The 22641-nt window shown below is 54.0% G+C and overlaps 1 protein-coding gene across 2 annotated transcripts in view; it reads right to left on the reverse strand.

Moving 5' to 3' along the window:
* The window catches only part of LOC140716338 (pleckstrin homology domain-containing family G member 4B-like), a 203324-nt gene that overhangs the window by 4396 nt on the left and 176287 nt on the right, over positions 1–22641 (reverse strand). For both annotated transcript variants that reach the window (XM_073028975.1, XM_073028974.1), the window contains exons 9-10: positions 20523–20700; positions 18134–18235 (exon numbers count right to left, since the gene is read on the reverse strand). In XM_073028975.1, the coding sequence (XP_072885076.1) occupies positions 18134–18235; positions 20523–20700 (280 nt within the window). The remainder of the gene's footprint in view (positions 1–18133; positions 18236–20522; positions 20701–22641) is intronic.

Consider the following 22641-nt stretch of genomic DNA (forward strand, 5'->3'; position numbering starts at 1 on the left):
GTGGAAATATCAGGTTACCCACGGAAACCGTGGCTGGGGAAGCAGCTTCCCTCTCAGACTATTTTGGAACTTTTGCCCCTCGGAGCTTTCGGCGATGCCCCCCGGGGTGGGGGGTCGGGAGGGGGGAGCTGGCGTGGGTGCTAGAGGTGTGGCTTGGCCCCAGAAACTCCCGCGCGTGACCTGGCCTTTCCGACGCAACATGAGCGTCGAGATGTTGGGTGAAGAAGGTGCCCCCGCTGTCTTTACGATGCTTAAAGAACGGGTTCAGGATGCCGGGTGGGTGGGTGGGGGGAGCTGGGGAGTCCACCGATCAGGGAGAAGCCCCTCTCCGGGCGCAGAGCCACAGGACCTGGGAAGAGGTGAGTGATCTCCCGAGGAGGCTGGAGTAGGTTCTGCCAGCGTCTGGAAGAGGGAGTGGGGATCGGTTTGAAGGTGAGTTTCGTCCTGCAGGAGAACCGGTGAGGACACCGTACCATTAAGGGGGTGGCCGTTTACCGCGGCGACGAGGGGAGACTTAATTCTCGGTGGAAGAGAGCAGATTCTGGGAATGTTTGTGGGACTGAGGGAGACAGATTTGTTAAAGTTGGGGGGTGGGGTCCTCTTTATGCAAATCAGGTAATGAAATAGCAATGAAATTTGGAACCAAGCACCACAAGGCAAGGAGTAGAATTAGGCTATTCAGCCCATCGAGTCTGGTCCACCATCCCATCAGGGCTGATTTAATTATTTACTGAAATTGAGGATGGAATGGAGCCACAGTGCCCAGCAATCCCCCGATTTAAACCCCAGCCTAATCACAGGATGATGTACAATGACCAATTAACCTATCGACCGGTACGTCTTTGGACTGTGGGAGGAAACCAGAGCACCCGGAGGAAACCCACACGGTCACAGGGAGAATGCACAAACTCCTCACAGGTCTCCCTCTCAACCCCATTGCCCTGCCTTCTCAACATCCCTACTAATCTAGAATCCATCAACCTCCACTTTAAATACACCCGCCTGTGGCAACGAATTCCACAGATTCACCACCCTCTGGCTAAAAAGAAAATTCCACCTCATTTCTGTACAAAATGGACGTCCCTCTATCTCGAGGCTGTGCCCTCTGGTCAGACTCTCCCGCTATAGGAAACATTCGCTTCACATCCACTCTATCAAGTCCTTTCAATGTTTCAATTATACTCTCCCCCCCCCCCCCACCATTCCTGTAAACTCCAGTGGGTACAGGCCCATCGAATCCTCTTCATGTTAACCCTTTCATTCCCAAAATCATTCTGGTGAACCTCCTCTAAACCCTCTCCAATGCCAGCTCACCTTTTCGTACACAAGACCATAAGATATGGGAGCAGAATCAGGCCATTTGGCCCATCGATTCTGCTCCACCATTTCATCATGGCTGATCCAATTTCCCTCTCGGCCCCAGTCTCCGGCCTTCTCCCCATATCCCTTCATGCTCTGACCAATCAAGAATCTATCAACCTTTGTCTTAAAGATACATGAAGACTTGGCCTCCACAGCCAATTCCACAGATTCAGCACTCCCTGGCTAAAGAAACTCCCCTCATCTCATTTCATGTGTCCTCTGGTCCTAGACTCTCCCACCGTAGGAAACATCCTCTCCACATCCACTCCATCTGTGTCCTCTGGTCCTAGACTCTTCCACCATTGAAAACATCCTCTCCACATCCACTCTATCTGTGCCCTCTGGTCCGAGACTCTCCCACCATTAAAACATCCTCTCCACATCCACTCTATCTGTGCCCTCTGGTCCTAGACTCTCCCACCGTAGGAAACATCCTCTCCACATCCACTCTATCTGTGCCCTCTGGTCCTAGACTCTCCCACCGTAGGAAACATCCTCTCCACATCCACTCTATCTGTGTCCTCTTGTCCCAGACTCTCCCACCGTAGGAAAACATCCTCTCCACATCCACTCTGTGTCCTCTGGTCCCAGACTCTCCCACCGTAGGGAACATCCTCTCCACATCCACTCTATCTGTGTCCTCTTGTCCCAGACTCTCCCACCGTAGGAAACATCCTCTCCACATCCACTCTATCTGTGTCCTCTGGTCCCAGACTCTCCACCGTAGGAAACATCCTCTCCACATCCACTCTATCTGTGTCCTCTGGTCCCAGACTCTCCCACCGTAGGAAACATCCTCTCCACATCCACTCTATATGTGCCCTCTGGTCCTAGACTTCCCCCCACTATAGGAAACATCCTCTCCACATCCACTCTATCTGTGCCCTCTGGTCCTAGACTCCCCCACTATAGGAAACATCCTCTCCACATCCACTCTATCTGTACCCTCTGGTCCCAGACTCTCCCACCGTAGGAAACATCCTCTCCACATCCACTCTATCTGTGCCCTCTGGTCCTAGACTCCCCCACTATAGGAAACATCCTCTCCACATCCACTCTATCTGTGTCCTCTGGTCCCAGACTCTCCCACCATAGGAAACATCCTCTCCACATCCACTTTATCTGTACCCTCTGGTCCTAGACTCTCCACCGTAGGAAACATCCTCTCCACATCCACTCTATCTGTACCCTCTGGTCCGAGACTCTCCCACCGTAGGAAACATCCTCTCCACATCCACTCTATCTGTGTCCTCTGGTCCTAGACTCTCCCACCATTGAAAACATCCTCTCCACACCACTCTATCTGTGCCCTCTGGTCCGAGACTCTCCTACCATTAAAACATCCTCTCCACATCCACTCTATCTGTGTCCTCTGGTCCTAGACTCTCCCACCATTGAAAACATCCTCTCCACATCCACTCTATCTGTGCCCTCTGGTCCGAGACTCTCCTACCATTAAAACATCCTCTCCACATCCACTCTATCTGTGTCCTCTGGTCCTAGACTCTCCCACCATTGAAAACATCCTCTCCACATCCACTCTATCTGTGCCCTCTGGTCCGAGACTCTCCTACCATTAAAACATCCTCTCCACATCCACTCTATCTGTGTCCTCTGGTCCTAGACTCTCCCACCATTGAAAACATCCTCTCCACATCCACTCTATCTGTGCCCTCTGGTCCCTAGACTCTCCCACCGTAGGAAACATCCTCTCCACATCCACTCTATATGTGCCCTCTGGTCCTAGACTCTCCCACCGTTGAAAACATCCTCTCCATATCCACTCTATCTGTGTCCTCTGGTCCTAGACTCCCCCACTATAGGAAACATCCTCTCCACATCCACTCTATCTGTGTCCTCTGGTCCTAGACTCCCCCACTATAGGAACATCCTCTCCACATCCACTCTATCTGTGCCCTCTGGTCCTAGACTCTCCCACCGTAGGAAACATCCTCTCCACATCCACTCTATCTGTGCCCTCTGGTCCTAGACTCTCCCACCGTAGGAAACATCCTCTCCACATCCACTCTATATGTGCCCTCTGGTCCTAGACTCTCCCACCGTAGGAAACATCCTCTCCACATCCACTCTATCTGTGTCCTCTGGTCCTAGACTCTCCCACCGTAGGAAACATCCTCTCCACATCCACTCCATCTGTGTCCTCTGGTCCTAGACTCTTCCACCATTGAAAACATCCTCTCCACATCCACTCTATCTGTGCCCTCTGGTCGAGACTCTCCCACCATTAAAACATCCTCTCCACATCCACTCTATCTGTGCCCTCTGGTCCTAGACTCTCCCACCGTAGGAAACATCCTCTCCACATCCACTCTATCTGTGCCCTCTGGTCCTAGACTCTCCCACCGTAGGAACATCCTCTCCACATCCACTCTATCTGTGTCCTCTTGTCCCAGACTCTCCCACCGTAGGAAACATCCTCTCCACATCCACTCTGTGTCCTCTGGTCCCAGACTCTCCCACCGTAGGGAACATCCTCTCCACATCCACTCTATCTGTGTCCTCTTGTCCCAGACTCTCCCACCGTAGGAAACATCCTCTCCACATCCACTCTATCTGTGTCCTCTGGTCCCAGACTCTCCCACCGTAGGAAACATCCTCTCCACATCCACTCTATCTGTGTCCTCTGGTCCCAGACTCTCCCACCGTAGGAAACATCCTCTCCACATCCACTCTATATGTGCCCTCTGGTCCTAGACTCCCCCACTATAGGAAACATCCTCTCCACATCCACTCTATCTGTGCCCTCTGGTCCTAGACTCCCCCACTATAGGAAACATCCTCTCCACATCCACTCTATCTGTACCCTCTGGTCCCAGACTCTCCCACCGTAGGAAACATCCTCCCACATCACTCTATCTGTGCCCTCTGGTCCTAGACTCCCCCCACTATAGGAAACATCCTCTCCACATCCACTCTATCTGTGTCCTCTGGTCCCAGACTCTCCCACCATAGGAAACATCCTCTCCACATCCACTTTATCTGTACCCTCTGGTCCTAGACTCTCCCACCGTAGGAAACATCCTCTCCACATCCACTCTATCTGTACCCTCTGGTCCGAGACTCTCCCACCGTAGGAAACATCCTCTCCACATCCACTCTATCTGTGTCCTCTGGTCCTAGACTCTCCCACCATTGAAAACATCCTCTCCACATCCACTCTATCTGTGCCCTCTGGTCCGAGACTCTCCTACCATTAAAACATCCTCTCCACATCCACTCTATCTGTGTCCTCTGGTCCTAGACTCTCCCACCATTGAAAACATCCTCTCCACATCCACTCTATCTGTGCCCTCTGGTCCGAGACTCTCTACCATTAAAACATCCTCTCCACATCCACTCTATCTGTGTCCTCTGGTCCTAGACTCTCCCACCATTGAAAACATCCTCTCCACATCCACTCTATCTGTGCCCTCTGGTCCGAGACTCTCCTACCATTAAAACATCCTCTCCACATCCACTCTATCTGTGTCCTCTGGTCCTAGACTCTCCCACCATTGAAAACATCCTCTCCACATCCACTCTATCTGTGCCCTCTGGTCCTAGACTCTCCCACCGTAGGAAACATCCTCTCCACATCCACTCTATATGTGCCCTCTGGTCCTAGACTCTCCCACCGTTGAAAACATCCTCTCCATATCCACTCTATCTGTGTCCTCTGGTCCTAGACCTCCCCCACTATAGGAAACATCCTCTCCACATCCACTCTATCTGTGTCCTCTGGTCCTAGACTCTCCTATCATTAAAACATCCTCTCCACATCCACTCTATCTGTGTCCTCTGGTCCTAGACTCCCCCACTATAGGAAACATCCTCTCCACATCCACTCTATCTGTGCCCTCTGGTCCTAGACTCTCCCACCGTAGGAAACATCCTCTCCACATCCACTCTATCTGTGCCCTCTGGTCCTAGACTCTCCCACCGTAGGAAACATCCTCTCCACATCCACTCTATATGTGCCCTCTGGTCCTAGACTCTCCCACCGTAGGAAACATCCTCTCCACATCCACTCTATCTGTGTCCTCTGGTCCTAGACTCTCCCACCGTAGGAAACATCCTCTCCACATCCACTCTATATGTGCCCTCTGGTCCCAGACTCTCCCACGATAGGAAACATCCTCTCCACATCCACTCTATCTGTGTCCTCTGGTCCCAGACTCTCCCACCGTAGGAAACATCCTCTCCACATCCACTCTATCTGTGTCCTCTGGTCCCAGACTCTCCCACCGTAGGAAACATCCTCTCCACATCCACTCTATCTGTGCCCTCTGGTCCTAGACTCCCCCACTATAGGAAACATCCTCTCCACATCCACTCTATCTGTACCCTCTGGTCCCAGACTCTCCCACCATAGGAAACATCCTCTCCACATCCACTCTATCTGTGCCCTCTGGTCCTAGACTCCCCCACTATAGGAAACATCCTCTCCACATCCACTCTATCTGTGTCCTCTGGTCCCAGACTCTCCCACCATAGGAAACATCCTCTCCACATCCACTTTATCTGTACCCTCTGGTCCTAGACTCTCCCACCGTAGGAAACATCCTCTCCACATCCACTCTATCTGTACCCTCTGGTCCGAGACTCTCCCACCGTAGGAAACATCCTCTCCACATCCACTCTATCTGTGTCCTCTGGTCCTAGACTCTCCCCACCATTGAAAACATCCTCTCCACATCCACTCTATCTGTGCCCTCTGGTCCGAGACTCTCCTACCATTAAAACATCCTCTCCACATCCACTCTATCTGTGTCCTCTGGTCTAGACTCTCCCACCATTGAAAACATCCTCTCCACATCCACTCTATCTGTGCCCTCTGGTCCGAGACTCTCCTACCATTAAAACATCCTCTCCACATCCACTCTATCTGTGTCCTCTGGTCCTAGACTCTCCCACCATTGAAAACATCCTCTCCACATCCACTCTATCTGTGCCCTCTGGTCCGAGACTCTCCTACCATTAAAACATCCTCTCCACATCCACTCTATCTGTGTCCTCTGGTCCTAGACTCTCCCACCATTGAAAACATCCTCTCCACATCCACTCTATCTGTGCCCTCTGGTCCTAGACTCTCCCACCGTAGGAAACATCCTCTCCACATCCACTCTATATGTGCCCTCTGGTCCTAGACTCTCCCACCGTTGAAAACATCCTCTCCATATCCACTCTATCTGTGTCCTCTGGTCCTAGACTCCCCCACTATAGGAAACATCCTCTCCACATCCACTCTATCTGTGTCCTCTGGTCCTAGACTCTCCTATCATTAAAACATCCTCTCCACATCCACTCTATCTGTGTCCTCTGGTCCTAGACTCCCCCCACTATAGGAAACATCCTCTCCACATCCACTCTATCTGTGCCCTCTGGTCCTAGACTCTCCCACCGTAGGAAACATCCTCTCCACATCCACTCTATCTGTGCCCTCTGGTCCTAGACTCTCCCACCGTAGGAAACATCCTCTCCACATCCACTCTATATGTGCCCTCTGGTCCTAGACTCTCCCACCGTAGGAAACATCCTCTCCACATCCACTCTATCTGTGTCCTCTGGTCCTAGACTCTCCCACCGTAGGAAACATCCTCTCCACATCCACTCTATATGTGCCCTCTGGTCCCAGACTCTCCCACGATAGGAAACATCCTCTCCACATCCACTCTATCTGTGTCCTCTGGTCCTAGACTCTCCCACCGTAGGAAACATCCTCTCCACATCCACTCTATCTGTGTCCTCTGGTCCTAGACTCTCCCACCGTAGGAAACATCCTCTCCACATCCACTCTATCTGTGTCCTCTGGTCCCAGACTCTCCCACGATAGGAAACATCCTCTCCACATCCACTCTATCTGTGTCCTCTGGTCCTAGACTCTCCCACCATAGGAAACATCCTCTCCACATCCACTCTATCTGTGTCCTCTGGTCCCAGACTCTCCCACCGTAGGAAACATCCTCTCCACATCCACTCTATCTGTACCCTCTGGTCCTAGACTCTCCCACCGTAGGAAACATCCTCTCCACATCCACTCTATCTGTGTCCTCTGGTCCTAGACTCTCCCACCGTAGGAAACATCCTCTCCACATCCACTCTATCTGTGCCCTCTGGTCCGAGACTCTCCCACCGTAGGAAACATCCTCTCCACATCCACTCTATCTGTGTCCTCTGGTCCCAGACTCTCCTACCAATGAAAACATCCTCTCCACATCCACTCTATCAAGGCCTTTCACTGTTCTCTAGGTTTCAGTACAGTCACCCCTCATTTTTCTGAATTCCAGTGAATACAGGCCCAGAGCCATCAAACGCTCCTCATATAACAAGCCATTCAACCCTGGAATCATTTTTGTAAACCTCCTTTGAACCCTCTCCAGTTTCAGCACGTCCTTTCTTAGATAATTGTTCAGAATACTCCAAGTGTGGTTTGGCCAATGCCTTATAAAGACCCAATATTACATCCCCTTGTTTATATTCTAGTCCTCTCGAAATGAATGCTAACATTGCATTTGCCTTCCTCACCACCGACTCAACCTGCACAAGGACTCCCAAGACCCTTTGTGCCTCAGATTTTTGAATTTTCTCCCCATTTAGAAAATAGTCAATGCCTTTATTCCCTCTACCAGAAAGTGCATGTCCGTACACTGTATCCCATCTATCCATCCTTTGCCATTCTCCCAATCTATATCCTTCTGTAAACATCCTGTTTCATCAACACTACCGGCCCCTCCACCTGCCTCTGTATCAGCCACAAACTTGCCCACAAAGCCATCAATTCCATCATCTAAATCATTGACATACAGTGTGAAAAGAAGCCGTCCCAACACTGACCCCTACAGGAACCAAGCAGTAGTGACCTCTAAATAACCCGGCTGAGGGAGGACAAGGTAGGTCTGGTTTCTTAGGGGAGAAAACTCCACCGTCTTTACCTAGTCCGAGCCTTTCTAAACTTATCAACCTGGTTACCTCTTAACTAACTCCTCGGTTTATTATTGTCACATGTACCGGGATTGTCTGGCACCCTGTCCATACAGATCAGACCACTGCACCGCGCATCGAGATAGAACGGTAGCGGAATGCGGAATAAGGTAACAGTTACAGAGAAAGAGCAGAGCAAGCGGACGGTGAGATGCAGGATTATAACCAGGTGAGGTCAAGAATCCAGGTTAACCTGCTTGGGAACTATTTAATAGTTTTATAACAGTGGGGCAGAGTCAGTCTTTGAGCCTGGTGGTCGGCGTTCTCAGGTTTTTGTATCTCCTACCTGACTGGCGGGGGGTGGGGGGGAGAGGGAACGCCTGGGCTGGGTGGGGGGGGGTCTATGATTATGCTGGTTGTTTGACTGAGGCAGCGGGGAAGCATAGACAGAATCTGCGGAGTGGAGGCTGATTTCCGTGATGTGTGTCAACTATAATAAACAAATTCCAATTCCCTTACTTTGCATGACTTATTTTGTAATTTATAGTAATTTTATATTTTTTATACTGGACTGTTATAACACTTCAAGTCTCACGTCATTAAAAAACCCATTTCTGATTCTGACGGAGTGGATCTGCAGTACCGACTATTGCCACCGGGGGGCGGGCTGGAGCTGCCCGAGGGCGACTGGCCAATTCCTCCGTGGAGCAATGTCACCACCCAGTGGACAGCAGGGGAACTGCAGCCAATAAGAACAGCAGAGTCAGATTTTTAAAATCACTGAGACATGTCTTGAAATCTGTTGTTTTACGGCAGCAATACACTCCCAGACATGAAAAATTACTACATGTCCGACAGGGTCATCCACCTCATCCAGTGCTCCTGGTGCAGTTCCCCCCCCCCCCCCCCCATGTAGATTGGGATTCACTCTGTCGACCTTTGCTCCATCAACCACAAAAGGCAGGATTTCTCGGTGGCCACCCACTTCAGTTCAGCTTCCCATTCTCATTTCGACATTCGGTCTGTGGCCTTCTCTACTGCCACGATTAACCCACTCTCAGGTTGAAGGAGCAACACTTCATTTTCCATCTACCTTCAAGCCTCCAGTAATATCTCCCCTCTACCTCCTCCTCTCTTTTCCCATTCCACTTTCTAGTCCCCCCTCATCTCACCTGCCCATCACCTCCTCTCAGGCCCCTTTCTGCCCTGGTCCACTCTCCTCTCCTAGCAGATTCATTATTCTTCAACCCCCTTCCAGCTCATTTCTTTATCCGCCACCACCATCCCCCTCACCTGTCTCACCTCTCACCCAGCAGCCTGTAGTCCTTCCTGTCCCCCACCACCTTCTCCTGGCTTCACCCCCTTTCCTTTCCAGTCCTGATGAAGGGTCTCAGCCCAAAGGGAGTGGACACGCTAGAGGCAGGAAACATGATCCTGATGTTGGGTGAGTCCAGAACCAGAGGCCACAGTTTAAGAATAAGGGGTAGGCCATTTAGAACGGTGTTCAGGAAAAACTTTTTCACCCAGAGAGTGGTGGATCTGTGGAATGCTCTGCCTCAGAAGGCAGTGGAGGCCAATTCTCTGGATGCTTTCCAGAAAGAGTTAGATAGAGCTCTCAAAGATAGCGGGGTCAAGGGATATGGGGAGAAGGCAGGAACGGGGTACTGATTGTGGATGATCACAGTGAATGGCGGTGCTGGCTCAAAGGGCCGAATGGCCTACTCCTGCACCTATTGTCAAAATGTCTCCAGCCAGAGGTTTGGAAAGTAAAGGGCTGGAGAGGAAGGAATCTGATAGGACAAGAGAAAGGGAAGGAGAAAGGAACGCAGGGGAAGTGATAGGCAAGTGAAGAGTGGTGAGGGTATAGAATTCCCCTCCATAGACGCTGCCCGTCTTGCGGAGCCAGGCGACGGGAATGGAAGGGAGTGGGGTCTCAGAAGGCTTTGGAGGACAGGGCCGGGTGATTACGTAGTTATCGGCTCGTGGGTTGGGTCCACCTTTATCATGTACGAACTGTTTGGTGGGGGTGGTGGTTAGGTGTCATAGACTAAACGTGGGTCATCACAGGTACTGTACAGTCCTGCACACTGATCAAATCGTCACCCAGTGCATCGAGGTACAACCTGCTAAAACAACAACAGAATGCAGAACGTGTAACAGCCACAGGGAGAGTACAGGGTCCTGGCAAAGTAGACTGGCTCAAGAGTCCAACTCGCTGTACGAGAGGTCCATTCGGAAATCGGTAAACAATGGATAGAAGCTGCACACACACAACATAGAAACCCTACAGCACAATACAGGCCCTTCAGCCCACAAATCTGTGCTGAACATGTCCCTTCCTTAGAAATTACCTAGGGTTACCCATAACCCTCTATTTTTCAAAGCTCCATGTCCCTGTCCAGGAGTCTCTTAAAAGACCCTATCGTATCCACCTCCACCACCGTCACCGGCAGCCCATTCCACACACTCACCACTCTCTGCATAAAAACTTACCCCTGACATCTCCTCTGTACCTTAAAACACCTCCAAGCACCTTAAAACTGTGCCCTCTCATGTTAGCCTTTTCAGCCCTGGGAAAAAGCCTCTGACTATCCACACTATCAGTGCCTCTCATCATCCTATACACCTCTAGCAGGTCACCTCTCATCCTCCGTCGTTCCAAGGAGAAAAGGCCGAGTTCACTCAACCTGTTCTCATAAGGCATGGTCCCCAATCCAGGCAACATCCTTGTAGATCTCCTCTGTACTGTTTCTATGGTTTCCCCATCCTTCCTGTAGTGAGGCGACCAGAACTGAGCACAGTACTCCAAGTGGGGCTCTCACCAGGGTCCTATATAGCTGCAACATTACCTCTTGGCTCCTAAATTCAATCCCAAAATTGATGAAGGCCAATATACCGTATGCCTTCTTAACCACAGGGTCAACCTGCACAGCTGCTTTGAGCGTCCTGTGGACTCGGACCCCAAGATCCCTCTGATCCTCCACGCTGCCAAGAGTCTTACCATTAATAATATATTCTGCCATCATATTTGACCTACCAAAATGAACCACCTCTCACTTATTTGGGTTGAACTCCATCTGCCACTTCTCAGCCCAGTTTTGCATCCTATCGATGTCCCACTGTAACCTCTGACAGCCCTTCACACTATCCACAACACCTCCAACCTTTGTGTCATCAGCAAACTTACTAACCCATCCCTTCACTTCTTCATCCAGGTCATTTATAAAAATCACAAAGAGTAGGGGTCCCAGAACAGATCCCTGAGGCACACCACTGGTCACCGACCTCCATGTAGGATATGACCTGTCTACAACCACTCTTTGCCTTCTGTGGGCAAACCAGTTCTGGATCCACAAAGCAATGCCCCCTTGGATCCCATGCCTCCTTACTTTCTCAATTAGCCTTGTATGGGATACCTTATCAAATGCCTTGCTGAAATCCATATACACTACACCTACTGCTCTACCTTCATCAATGTGTTTAGTCACATTCTCAGAAAATTCAAACAGGCTCGTAAAGCACGACCTGCCTTTGACAAAGCCATGCTGACTATTCCTAATCATATTATGCTTCTCCAAATGTTCATAAATCCTGCCTCTCAGGATCTTCTCCATCAACTTACCAACCACTGAATTAAGACTCACTGGTCTATAATTTCCTGGGCTATCTCTACTCCCTTTCTTGAATAAGGGAACAACATCCTCAACCCTCCAATCCTCCAGAACCTCTCCTGTCCCCATTGATGATGCAAAGATCATCGCCAGAGGCTCAGCAGTCTCCTCCCTGGGGTACATCTCATTCAGTCCCGGTGACTTATCCAACCTGATGTTTTGCAAAAGCTCCAGCACATCGTTTACCTTAATATCTACATGCTCAGGCTTCCCAATCCGCTGTAATTCATCCCTACAATCGCCAAGATCCTTTTCCATAATGAACACTTTGCTTCAGTACTCACTAAGCACCTCAGCTATCTCCTCCGGTTCCAGACACACTTTTCCACTGTCACACTTGATTGGTCCTATTCTCTCACGTCTTATCCTCCTGCTTTTCACATAGCCTCATATTTCCCCTTACTCCAATGAAACGCTTTCCTAACTTGTCTGGTCCTATCCCTCTCCAATGCTCTGGTAAAGGAGGTAGAGGGGGAACTCAGCAGGTCAGGCGGCATCTACGGAAATGAATAAACAGTCAACGTTTCCGGCCGAGCCCCTTCCTCAGGACTGGAAAGGGAGGGAGAAGACGCCAGATTAATAAGATGAGGGGGTGAGGAGGAGGAGGAGGCGGCTAGCTGGAAGGTGATTGGTGAAGCCAGAGGGTTGGAAAGTAAAGGACTGCAGAGGAGAAAGGGAAGGAGGAAGGAAACTGGGGAAGTGATAGGAAAGTGAGAAGTGGTAAGGGGTTAGAAGAGGGGAGGGGAAAATCGATGTTCATGCCATCAGGTTGGAGGCTTCCCGGACGGAAAAGAAGGCGCCGATCCCCCACCCTGAGGGCAACAAGAGGCGGCCGGGGATCGGCATGTCAGAACGGGAATTAAAATGTTTGGCCACTGGTAAGTTCTACTTTTGGCGGATGGAGCAGGGGTGCTGGACGAAGCAGTCCCCCTCCCCAGTGCACGGCGGGACTCACCAATGCAGATCCCTGCAGGAAGTGGGGAGACGGGGGTGGTAAAGGTACGTTTGCTGGCGAAAGTCGCGGAGGAAGACGTGTTGGATGCGGAGGCTCGTGGGGTGCTCGGTAAGGACGAGAGGAACTCTATCCCTGTAAAGGCGGCAGGACGAGGGGTGGGCGCAGATGTCTGGGAAGTGGAGATGTGTGTCAGGGCAGCGCCCATGCTGGAGGAAGAAGAACCTCATGCTTCGAAGGAAGAGGACATCTCTGATGTCCTGAAAATAGAAGCCACATCCTGGGATCAGCCAGAGAGAAGGGAAAAGCATTTTCACGGGAGACGAGGTGGGAAGAGGCACTGGCAAGACAGGCATGGGAATTGGTAGGTTTAGATGGAGACAGAGGGATTGAGGAAGGAGTGGGAGGTGGGCCGTGGATAGAAGCCGGTCCTGGTCATCCTGGTGAATGGCCTTGGGTGCTTCTACCTTCAATCTGGCCTCAAAATCTCCTCTGCCAAGCCCTGCCCCAAATGCATTTGGGGACTTCACTGCCCCAGGGAACTAGAACTTCCCCTCCGCAGTTCCCTGGGGCAGTGAATTCCCGAGATCCCACCCTCGCCCAGCAGAGGAAATTCCTTCCCGTCTCTGTCTTAGCCGGGTGACCCCTCATCGTGAGTCAGCGCTCCCCTGCATCAGCAGAAAGATCCTCCCATCTTGCCCTCCCTCACTGCCCCCCCCCCCCCCCCAAATCAGGAGCTCTCAGCTTTCAATCAGATCACCTTCTGCTTCCCCAGACTTCGGCAGGTACAGGCCCGACCCTCCCTACGGGGCAGAACCTCCCCCTCCACTCCCTCAGTGAAGCCACAGAACCCTCTCTGCCCCGCTCCCAGTTCACCCCTTCGACCGGGAAACCCGCGATCGCGTGTGATCCCCCCCGGAAGCTGCGGCTCCCTCCCGCGGCCCAAAGCGGCAGGCGTCAGTAGAACGCTACGCTGGTGCTGGGAGAACGCCAACGCCCGCGGGCTGCCCCCACCACACCCTCCGAGGGTGTTGTCGCAAATGTCTGAGTGTGACATACCACGCCCATCCTCATCTTTGAAGTCATTCCCTTCCGGAGCTTCGAGTTCCCGGGCGTCAGCCTCCCCGCCCAAGGCCCAACGTACTGACCCAATCACAGCCTCTGTACTTCATCAGCCTCCCCGCCCAAGGCCCAACGTACTGACCCAATCACAGCCTCTGTACTTCATCAGCCTCCCCGCCCAAGGCCCAACGTACTGACCCAATCACAGCCTCTGTACTTCATCAGCCTCCCCGCCCAAGGCCCAACGTACTGACCCAATCACAGCCTCTGTACTTCATCAGCCTCCCCGCCCAAGGCCCAACGTACTGACCCAATCACAGCCTCCCCGCCCAAGGCCCAACGTACTGACCCAATCACAGCCTATGTACTTCATCAGCCTCCCCGCCCAAGGCCCAACGTACTGACCCAATCACAGCCTCTGTACTTCATCAGCCTCCCCGCCCAAGGCCCAACGTACTGACCCAATCACAGCCTCCCCGCCCAAGGCCCAACGTACTGACCCAATCACAGCCTCTGTACTTCATCAGCCTCCCCGCCCAAGGCCCAACGTACTGACCCAATCACAGCCTCTGTACTTCATCAGCCTCCCCGCCCAAGGCCCAACGTACTGACCCAATCACAGCCTCCCCGCCCAAGGCCCAACGTACTGACCCAATCACAGCCTCTGTACTTCATCAGCCTCCCCGCCCAAGGCCCAACGTACTGACCCAATCACAGCCTCCCCCGCCCAAGGCCCAACGTACTGACCCAATCACAGCCTCCCCGCCCAAGGCCCAACGTACTGACCCAATCACAGCGTCTGTACTTCATCAGCCTCCCCGCCCAAGGCCCAACGTACTGACCCAATCACAGCGTCTGTACTTCATCAGCCTCCCCGCCCAAGGCCCAACGTACTGACCCAATCACAGCGTCTGTACTTCATCAGCCTCCCCGCCCAAGGCCCAACGTACTGACCCAATCACAGCGTCTGTACTTCATCAGCCTCCCCGCCCAAGGCCCAACGTACTGACCCAATCACAGCGTCTGTACTTCAACAGCCTCCCCGCCCAAGGCCCAACGTACTGACCCAATCACAGCGTCTGTACTTCATCAGCCTCCCCGCCCAAGGCCCAACGTACTGACCCAATCACAGCCTCTGTACTTCATCAGCCTCCCCGCCCAAGGCCCAACGTACTGACCCAATCACAGCGTCTGTACTTCATCAGCCTCCCCGCCCAAGGCCCAACGTACTGACCCAATCACAGCCTCTGTACTTCATCAGCCTCCCCGCCCAAGGCCCAACATACTGACCCAATCACAGCCTCTGTACTTCATCAGCCTCCCCGCCCAAGGCCCAACGTACTGACCCAATCACAGCCTCTGTACTTCATCAGCCTCCCCGCCCAAGGCCCAACATACTGACCCAATCACAGCCTCTGTACTTCATCAGCCTCCCCGCCCAAGGCCCAACGTACTGACCCAATCACAGCCTCTGTACTTCATCAGCAGCCCGAGGAGAGTTGGTGCCTCACTAAAGGCTCCAGCAAATTTCCACCGCGGAAACCGCCAGGTACGGAGGTGCCAACGCACCGGATGGCAAGAGGGTGCAGAGCGTTGGAGACTCAGCCCTTCCCAGCTGCTTCAAAATGCCATACCCCCGGAAGGCAACGCCTGTCACTAAGGACCCTTACCATCAGGACACGACCCCCCACCATCGAGGAGCTTTAGTCAGAGATTTCCCCCTCTGCCCTCAGATTTCCAAACGGTCCATGAACCGCCTCACCAGTCTGCTCGCCCTTTGCAACCGCTTTTTAAAAAAATATTTATTGCAATTTAATATAATTTTGAACGTATTCCCGCCGCTGCCTGTAAGGAGTTTGCACGTTCTCCCCGTGACCGCGTGGGCTTATTCCCACAGTCCAAATGCATATCGTTAATTGGTCATTGTAAATTGTCCCGTGTTAAATCGGGGATCGCTGGGCAGTGCGGCTCGAAGGCCGGGAAAGGGGCCGAAGGGCCTATTCGTCACTGTATCGCGATAAATAATTAGAACGACAAATTTCACGACACGCTGTACGTCCGTGATTCTGAAGGAGACGACAGCCACTCAACATTGCACCAGACGAGGTCTCACCAACCCCCTACAGCCCGGCCCTGACCCCCACCGTCCTCGGGGGGCGGGGGGGTGACGGCCCTTTAAATAACAGGGGATACTGGCGCTGGTGATGCTGGATTTCCCCGGGGATCTTGCCACCATGCGTTAATTGGCCCTCTCACAGAAAGCCATTTCCTGTCTACCTGCAGGGAAACATTCACGGGAAGAAACCGATGGGGAGGGAGGGAGGGAGAAGGAGCAGGGCCTTCCCGTGGCGAGTGACACCCACTCCCCCCGCCCTCCGAGCTGGAACGTCTTTTCACTCCCCTCATTAAGGGAGGGAGCAGCTCGGAGTGGGGAGGGTGGGGGGAGGTACAGGGTACAGGGATCTCTTGCTACGCTGCTCAGGTGAGACCAGATTTGAAGAAGGGTTTGCACCCCCGGTCAGGGTCATAGTGAGCGCAACAGGGAAACAGGCCATTCGACCCAACCGGTCAATGCTAACCCAGCCGAGACCAGACTTGGCAAAGCGCTCAACTCTCTTATCGGGAAGGGTTTGACAGGCTGGGCCCGAACTTGTTGGAAGTTTAAGGGAACTACAGCTGACTGTACTGAGGGGCGCGAGACCCTGAGGGATGGGGGGAATTCCACGGGGCAGATGCCGAGAGGGGGAATTCCCCTTGGCAATCCTGCTGGAGGAAATCAGTGGGCCTTATCTCAAATAATCAGGAGCCGGCAGACAGGAAGGAGGTGGAAATCTGAATGTGTGACATTTCCCCCAGCGTCAGCGAGACGAGAGAGCCGACGGTCGGCTCCGGGAAGGGGGCAGGGCACACACTCATCCAGGCCGAGGGTGCTTCGAGAGTGAACGTCACCAACACCCCCCTCCTGGTCCAGCCGCGGTCAGACCCTGTGTCAGTTTCACGACACACGCCAGCGATAACAAACCCGAATCTGATCCAGAGGGTCTTTGAAACTCAGTCGCACAGAGAGACGAGGAGGTGGAGACAGTGGATATGCCCTGGGCAGAGACCCAGATGGGTGCAAACGTACAGGTGGGGTGGGGGGGGGGGGGGGAGATAGGGTAGGAGTTGCTGAGGCTAAGCCAGGATTTGATGGAGTGCTAGAGGTTTGAGCCAAGTTCTTGCTCCAGTTCTAGAACAGAGATCCGGAAAGACTCCCCCACCCCCCCCCCAGTCCTGGGAGAAGACCGTCTTCCCCATCTCTGTCACCAGCACCGCGTTGTTTCCCTCGGGTTGTAGGGGGAAACTTCTAGAGTCACAATGTGTGGACAGAGGCCCTTTGGCCCAACTCATCCTTGCTATCCAAGGTTGTCCCACATGATTGGCTCATATCCCTCTACACCTTTCCTGTCCAAATGTTGTAGTTGTCCCCACCTCTACTACCTCCTCTGGCAGACCGTTCCCCCTTCTAGGTGGAAATGCTATCCTCAGGTTCCTTTTAACCCCCCACCTGCCCCACATTAAACATGTGCCCTCCCTGACCCTGGGGAACCTTTTGTGACCCTTATATTTGCCCCTGATGATTTCTGTAAGATCACCCCTCCCGCCAGGGAAAACAGTCCCAACCTGCCCGTTTTCTCTTCTCCAGTCTCGGTAACGTCCTCGCGAATCTCCCCGGCCCCCCTCTGCACCTCACACACCCCCCCTCCTCCGTCTGGCAGAACTGGGTCCCCACCCCGCTGCTCCTCCCACGTTCCCCAGACTCCAGGGGCCCCAGCCTCTTTGTTGGCTGTGTAGAACAGCCCACGTCTGAAGCCTTGGCCCGATAACGCTTCCCGACTCTTCCTCCGCAGGGGCTGCTTCCTGCACCCACTCCGAACTCGCCAACTTCCACTCGGTCCCCTCCCTCCCCGTTCGCCATCTCCATCTCTGGAGACCGCCATCCCTTATCAACCTACCGATTCCCAGTTATCCTGACGACACCTCTCCCCACCCCGTCTCCCGTAAAAAACACTGTCTCATCTCCTCCGCGTCTGTTCCCAAGACGCGGCTTCCTTTCCGGGGACATCGGACAGGGACCAGCCCCGGAGACGATCGACCACGGAGGTTCAGGAGCCCGTTCTCCTACCTTTCCTAGGTCCGCTCCGGTCGGGGGCACCGTCGGGGGCCACCAGGTCCAGGAACACCTTGCTCCCCACCCCCATGGACACCATCTCCTGCAGCCGGAGCTCTGCAAGCAGGGAGAGAGAGGGCAGGTTCAGGAAGCAGAATCCAGTCGGTACAACATCTCCGGAGCGGAGAGCGGAGAGCCGCGGCTCCCTCCTGGGGCGGCAGCCGTTCAACGGGAGCACGGAGAGGTTCAGGAAGATGGATAGCAAAGATGTCAACAAAATAGAGAGAGTACAGAGAAGATTTACTAGAATGTTACCTGGGTTTCAGCACCTAAGTTACAGGGGAAAGATTGAACAAGTTAGGTCTTTATTCTTTGGAGCATAGAAGGTTGAGGGGGGGACTTGATAGAGGTATTTAAAATTATGAGGGGGATAGAGTTGACGTGGATAGGCTTTTTCCATTGCGAGTTGGGGAGATTCAAGCAAGAGGACATGAGTTGAGAGTTAGGGGGCAAAAGTTTAGGGGTAACACGAGGGGGAATTTCTTTACTCAGAGAGTGGTAGCTGTGTGGAACGAGCTTCCAGTAGAAGTGGTAGAGGCAGGTTCGGTATTGTCATTGAAAGTAAAATGTGTCACTGAGGATGACACAGAGCAGTGCGATGCTCTGTAACTGGTACGGAAACGTCAACGGGTACGGAAACGTCAACGGGTACGGAAACGTCAACGCCCTTTGAACGGAAATTCCTACAAAAACTAGTGGATTCAGCCCAGTCCATCTCGGGTAAAACCCTCCCAACCATTCAGCACATCTACATGAAACAGTGTGGTAGGAAAGCAGCGTCCGTCGTCAGAGACCCCCACCACCCAAGCCAAGACCCATCATCAGAGACCCCCACCACCCAGGCCAAGACCCATCATCAGAGACCCCCACCACCCAGGACAAGACCCATCGACAGGGACCCCCACCACCCAGGCCAAGACCCATCATCAGGGACCCCCACCACCCAGGCCAAGACCCATCATCAGAGACCCCCACCACCCAGGACAAGACCCATCATCAGAGACCCCCACCACCCAGGCCAAGACCCATCATCAGGGACCCCCACCACCCAGGCCAAGACCCATCATCAGAGACCCCCACCACCCAGGACAAGACCCATCATCAGGGACCCCCACCACCCAGGCCAAGACCCATCGACAGGGACCCCCACCACCCAGGACAAGACCCATCGACAGGGACCCCCACCACCCAGGACAAGCCCCATCGTCAGGGACCCCCACCACCCAGGACAAGACCCATCATCAGAGACCCCCACCACCCAGGCCAAGACCCATCGTCAGAGACCCCCACCACCCAGGCCAAGACCCATCGTCAGAGACCCCCACCACCCAGGACAAGCCCCATCGTCAGGGACCCCCACCACCCAGGACAAGCCCCATCGTCAGGGACCCCCCCCACCACCCAGGACAAGCCCCATCGTCAGGGACCCCCACCACCCAGGCCAAGACCCATCGTCAGAGACCCCCACCACCCAGGCCAAGACCCATCGACAGGGACCCCCACCACCCAGGACAGGACCCATCGTCAGAGACCCCCACCACCCAGGACAAGACCCATCGTCAGAGACCCCCACCACCCAGGACAAGCTCTCCTCTCACTGCTGCCGTCAGGTAGAAGGTACAAGATCCCCAGCACTCGCCCCTCCAGGTTCCGGAGGAGTTACTACCCCTCAACCATCAGGCTCTTGAACAAAAGGGGATAACTACACCCACTTGCCCCATCACTGAGATGTTCCCATGACCAACGATCTCACTTTAAGGTCTCTATCTCACATTCTCGTTATTTACTATTTATTTATATTTTCATTTGCATGGTTTGTTGTCTTCTGCCCAACGCTCTTTCATCGATCCTGTTACAGTTACTACTCGAGAGATTTATGGAGGATGCCCACAAGAAAGTGAATCTCAGGGGATTTTGATAATAAAATGTACTTTGAACTTTGAACCTCTGACCTACGGAGGCCAGCGTGTCAAAATGCCTTCCTCAGCTCCCTACATATCTTAAACTTTACTCTCAGGGAACTCACCCCTCAGATCCCCTTTAAAAGTCCTTCTCCTGTAGATACCCCGGCCATGGGAATGTCAAGTGTTTACCTCTTCCCTTTCTGCCTCTAATAGACCTCCATCAGGTCAACCCTCAGCCTCTGCCACTCCGGGCCTGTCCAGGACCTCCCTGTCACTAAAGCCCTCCAGACCAGGGAAAATCCTGAGGAATCTCCTCTGCGCTCTCTGCAGGCCACGGCACATTTGATCTCTGGGACCAGGTAACCTGGGGTTGAGGAGGTTCTCCCCTTTCAGCCAGCTCACCTCCCTCCCCACCGCACCCTCGGCCCTCCCGAGCTCACCTTTGTTCCGGGACGCCTGACGCCACAGGATGCGGGCGATGTCCTGCGTCCAGGCCTGCTTCACCGCCGGCGAGTCGGCCTGGAAGACGAGGGCCTCGTTCGACCTTCGGCGCCGGAACCACAGCTCGAAGCGCAGCCCGGAGTCCCCGATGTTCTCCGTCAGGCCCATCTCCGCCGTCTGAGGGGAGCAGAGAAGAGGGCAGGGGAGGTGAGGCAGGGAAGGGGCAGTCAGAAGCGTAGTGAGTTAGAGCAAAGGAGAGCTGCTGGTCCACCTGTAACTGCGTACAACCATGTACTGAGGGATGGTGTGAGGGAGCTGGGTTATCATCAGTGGGGATACAGTCAGTGACATGGTGCTGGGGGAGAGGGGTCACTGAGGGACGGTGTGAGGGAGCTGGGTTAATGTCAGTGGGGATTCAGTCAGTGACACAGGGTGCTGGGGGAGAGGGGTCACTGAGGGACGGTGTGAGGGAGCGGGGTTATCGTCAGTGGGGATACAGTCAGTGACACAGGGTGCTGGGGGAGAGGGGTCACTGAGGGACGGTGTGAGGGAGCTGGGTTATTGTCAGTGGGGATACAGTCAGTGACACAGGACGCTGGGGAGAGGGGTCACTGAGGGACGGTGTGAGGGAGCTGGGTTATTGTCAGTGGGGATACAGTCAGTGACACAGGGCGCTGGGGGAGAGGGGTCACTGAGGGACGGTGTGAGGGAGCTGGGTTATTGCCAGTGGGGATTCAGTCAGTGACACAGGGTGCTGGGGGAGAGGGGTCACTGAGGGACGGTGTGAGGGAGCTGGGTTAATGTCAGTGGGGATTCAGTCAGTGACACAGGGTGCTGGGGGAGAGGGGTCACTGAGGGACGGTGTGAGGGAGCGGGGTTACCGTCAGTGGGGATACAGTCAGTGACACAGGGTGCTGGGGGAGAGGGGTCACTGAGGGACGGTGTGAGGGAGCTGGGTTATTGCCAGTGGGGATTCAGTCAGTGACACAGGGCGCTGGGGGAGAGGGGTCACTGAGGGACGGTGTGAGGGAGCGGGGTTATCATCAGTGGGGATACAGTCAGTGACACAGGGTGCTGGGGGAGAGGGGTCACTGAGGGACAGTGTGAGGGAGCTGGATTAATGTCAGTGGGGATACAGTCAGTGACACGGTACTGGGGGAGAGGGGTCACTGTGAGGGAGCGGGGTTATCGTCAGTGACACAGGGTGCTGGGGGAGAGGGGTCACTGAGGGACAGTGTGAGGGAGCGGGGTTATCGTCAGTGGGGGATACAGTCAGTGACACAGGGTGCTGGGGGAGAGGGTTCACTGAGGGACAGTGTGAGGGAGCTGGATTAATGTCAGTGGGGATACAGTCAGTGACACAGGGTGCTGGGGGAGAGGGGTCACTGAGGGACAGTGTGAGGGAGCTGGATTATCGTCAGTGGGGATACAGTCAGTGACACAGGGTGCTGGGGGAGAGGGGTCACTGAGGGACAGTGTGAGGGAGCGGGGTTATCGTCAGTGGGGATACAGTCAGTGACACAGGGTGCTGGGGGAGAGGGGTCACTGAGGGACGGTGTGAGGGAGCTGGGTTACCGTCAGTGGGGATACAGTCAGTGACATGGTGCTGGGGGAGGAGGGGTCACTGAGGGACGGTGTGAGGGAGCTGGGTTAATGTCAGTGGGGATACAGTCAGTGACACAGGGTGCTGGGGGAGAGGGGTCACTGAGGGACAGTGTGAGGGAGCGGGGTTATCGTCAGTGGGGATACAGTCAGTGACACAGGACGCTGGGGAGAGGGGTCACTGAGGGACGGTGTGAGGGAGCTGGGTTATTGTCAGTGGGGATACAGTCAGTGACACAGGGCGCTGGGGGAGAGGGGTCACTGAGGGACGGTGTGAGGGAGCTGGGTTATTGCCAGTGGGGATTCAGTCAGTGACACAGGGTGCTGGGGGAAGAGGGGTCACTGAGGGACGGTGTGAGGGAGCTGGGTTAATGTCAGTGGGGATTCAGTCAGTGACACAGGGTGCTGGGGGAGAGGGGTCACTGAGGGACGGTGTGAGGGAGCGGGGTTACCGTCAGTGGGGATACAGTCAGTGACACAGGGTGCTGGGGGAGAGGGGTCACTGAGGGACGGTGT

This window comes from Hemitrygon akajei, chromosome 25 (assembly GCF_048418815.1).
Source record: "Hemitrygon akajei chromosome 25, sHemAka1.3, whole genome shotgun sequence".
NCBI lineage: Eukaryota > Metazoa > Chordata > Chondrichthyes > Myliobatiformes > Dasyatidae > Hemitrygon > Hemitrygon akajei.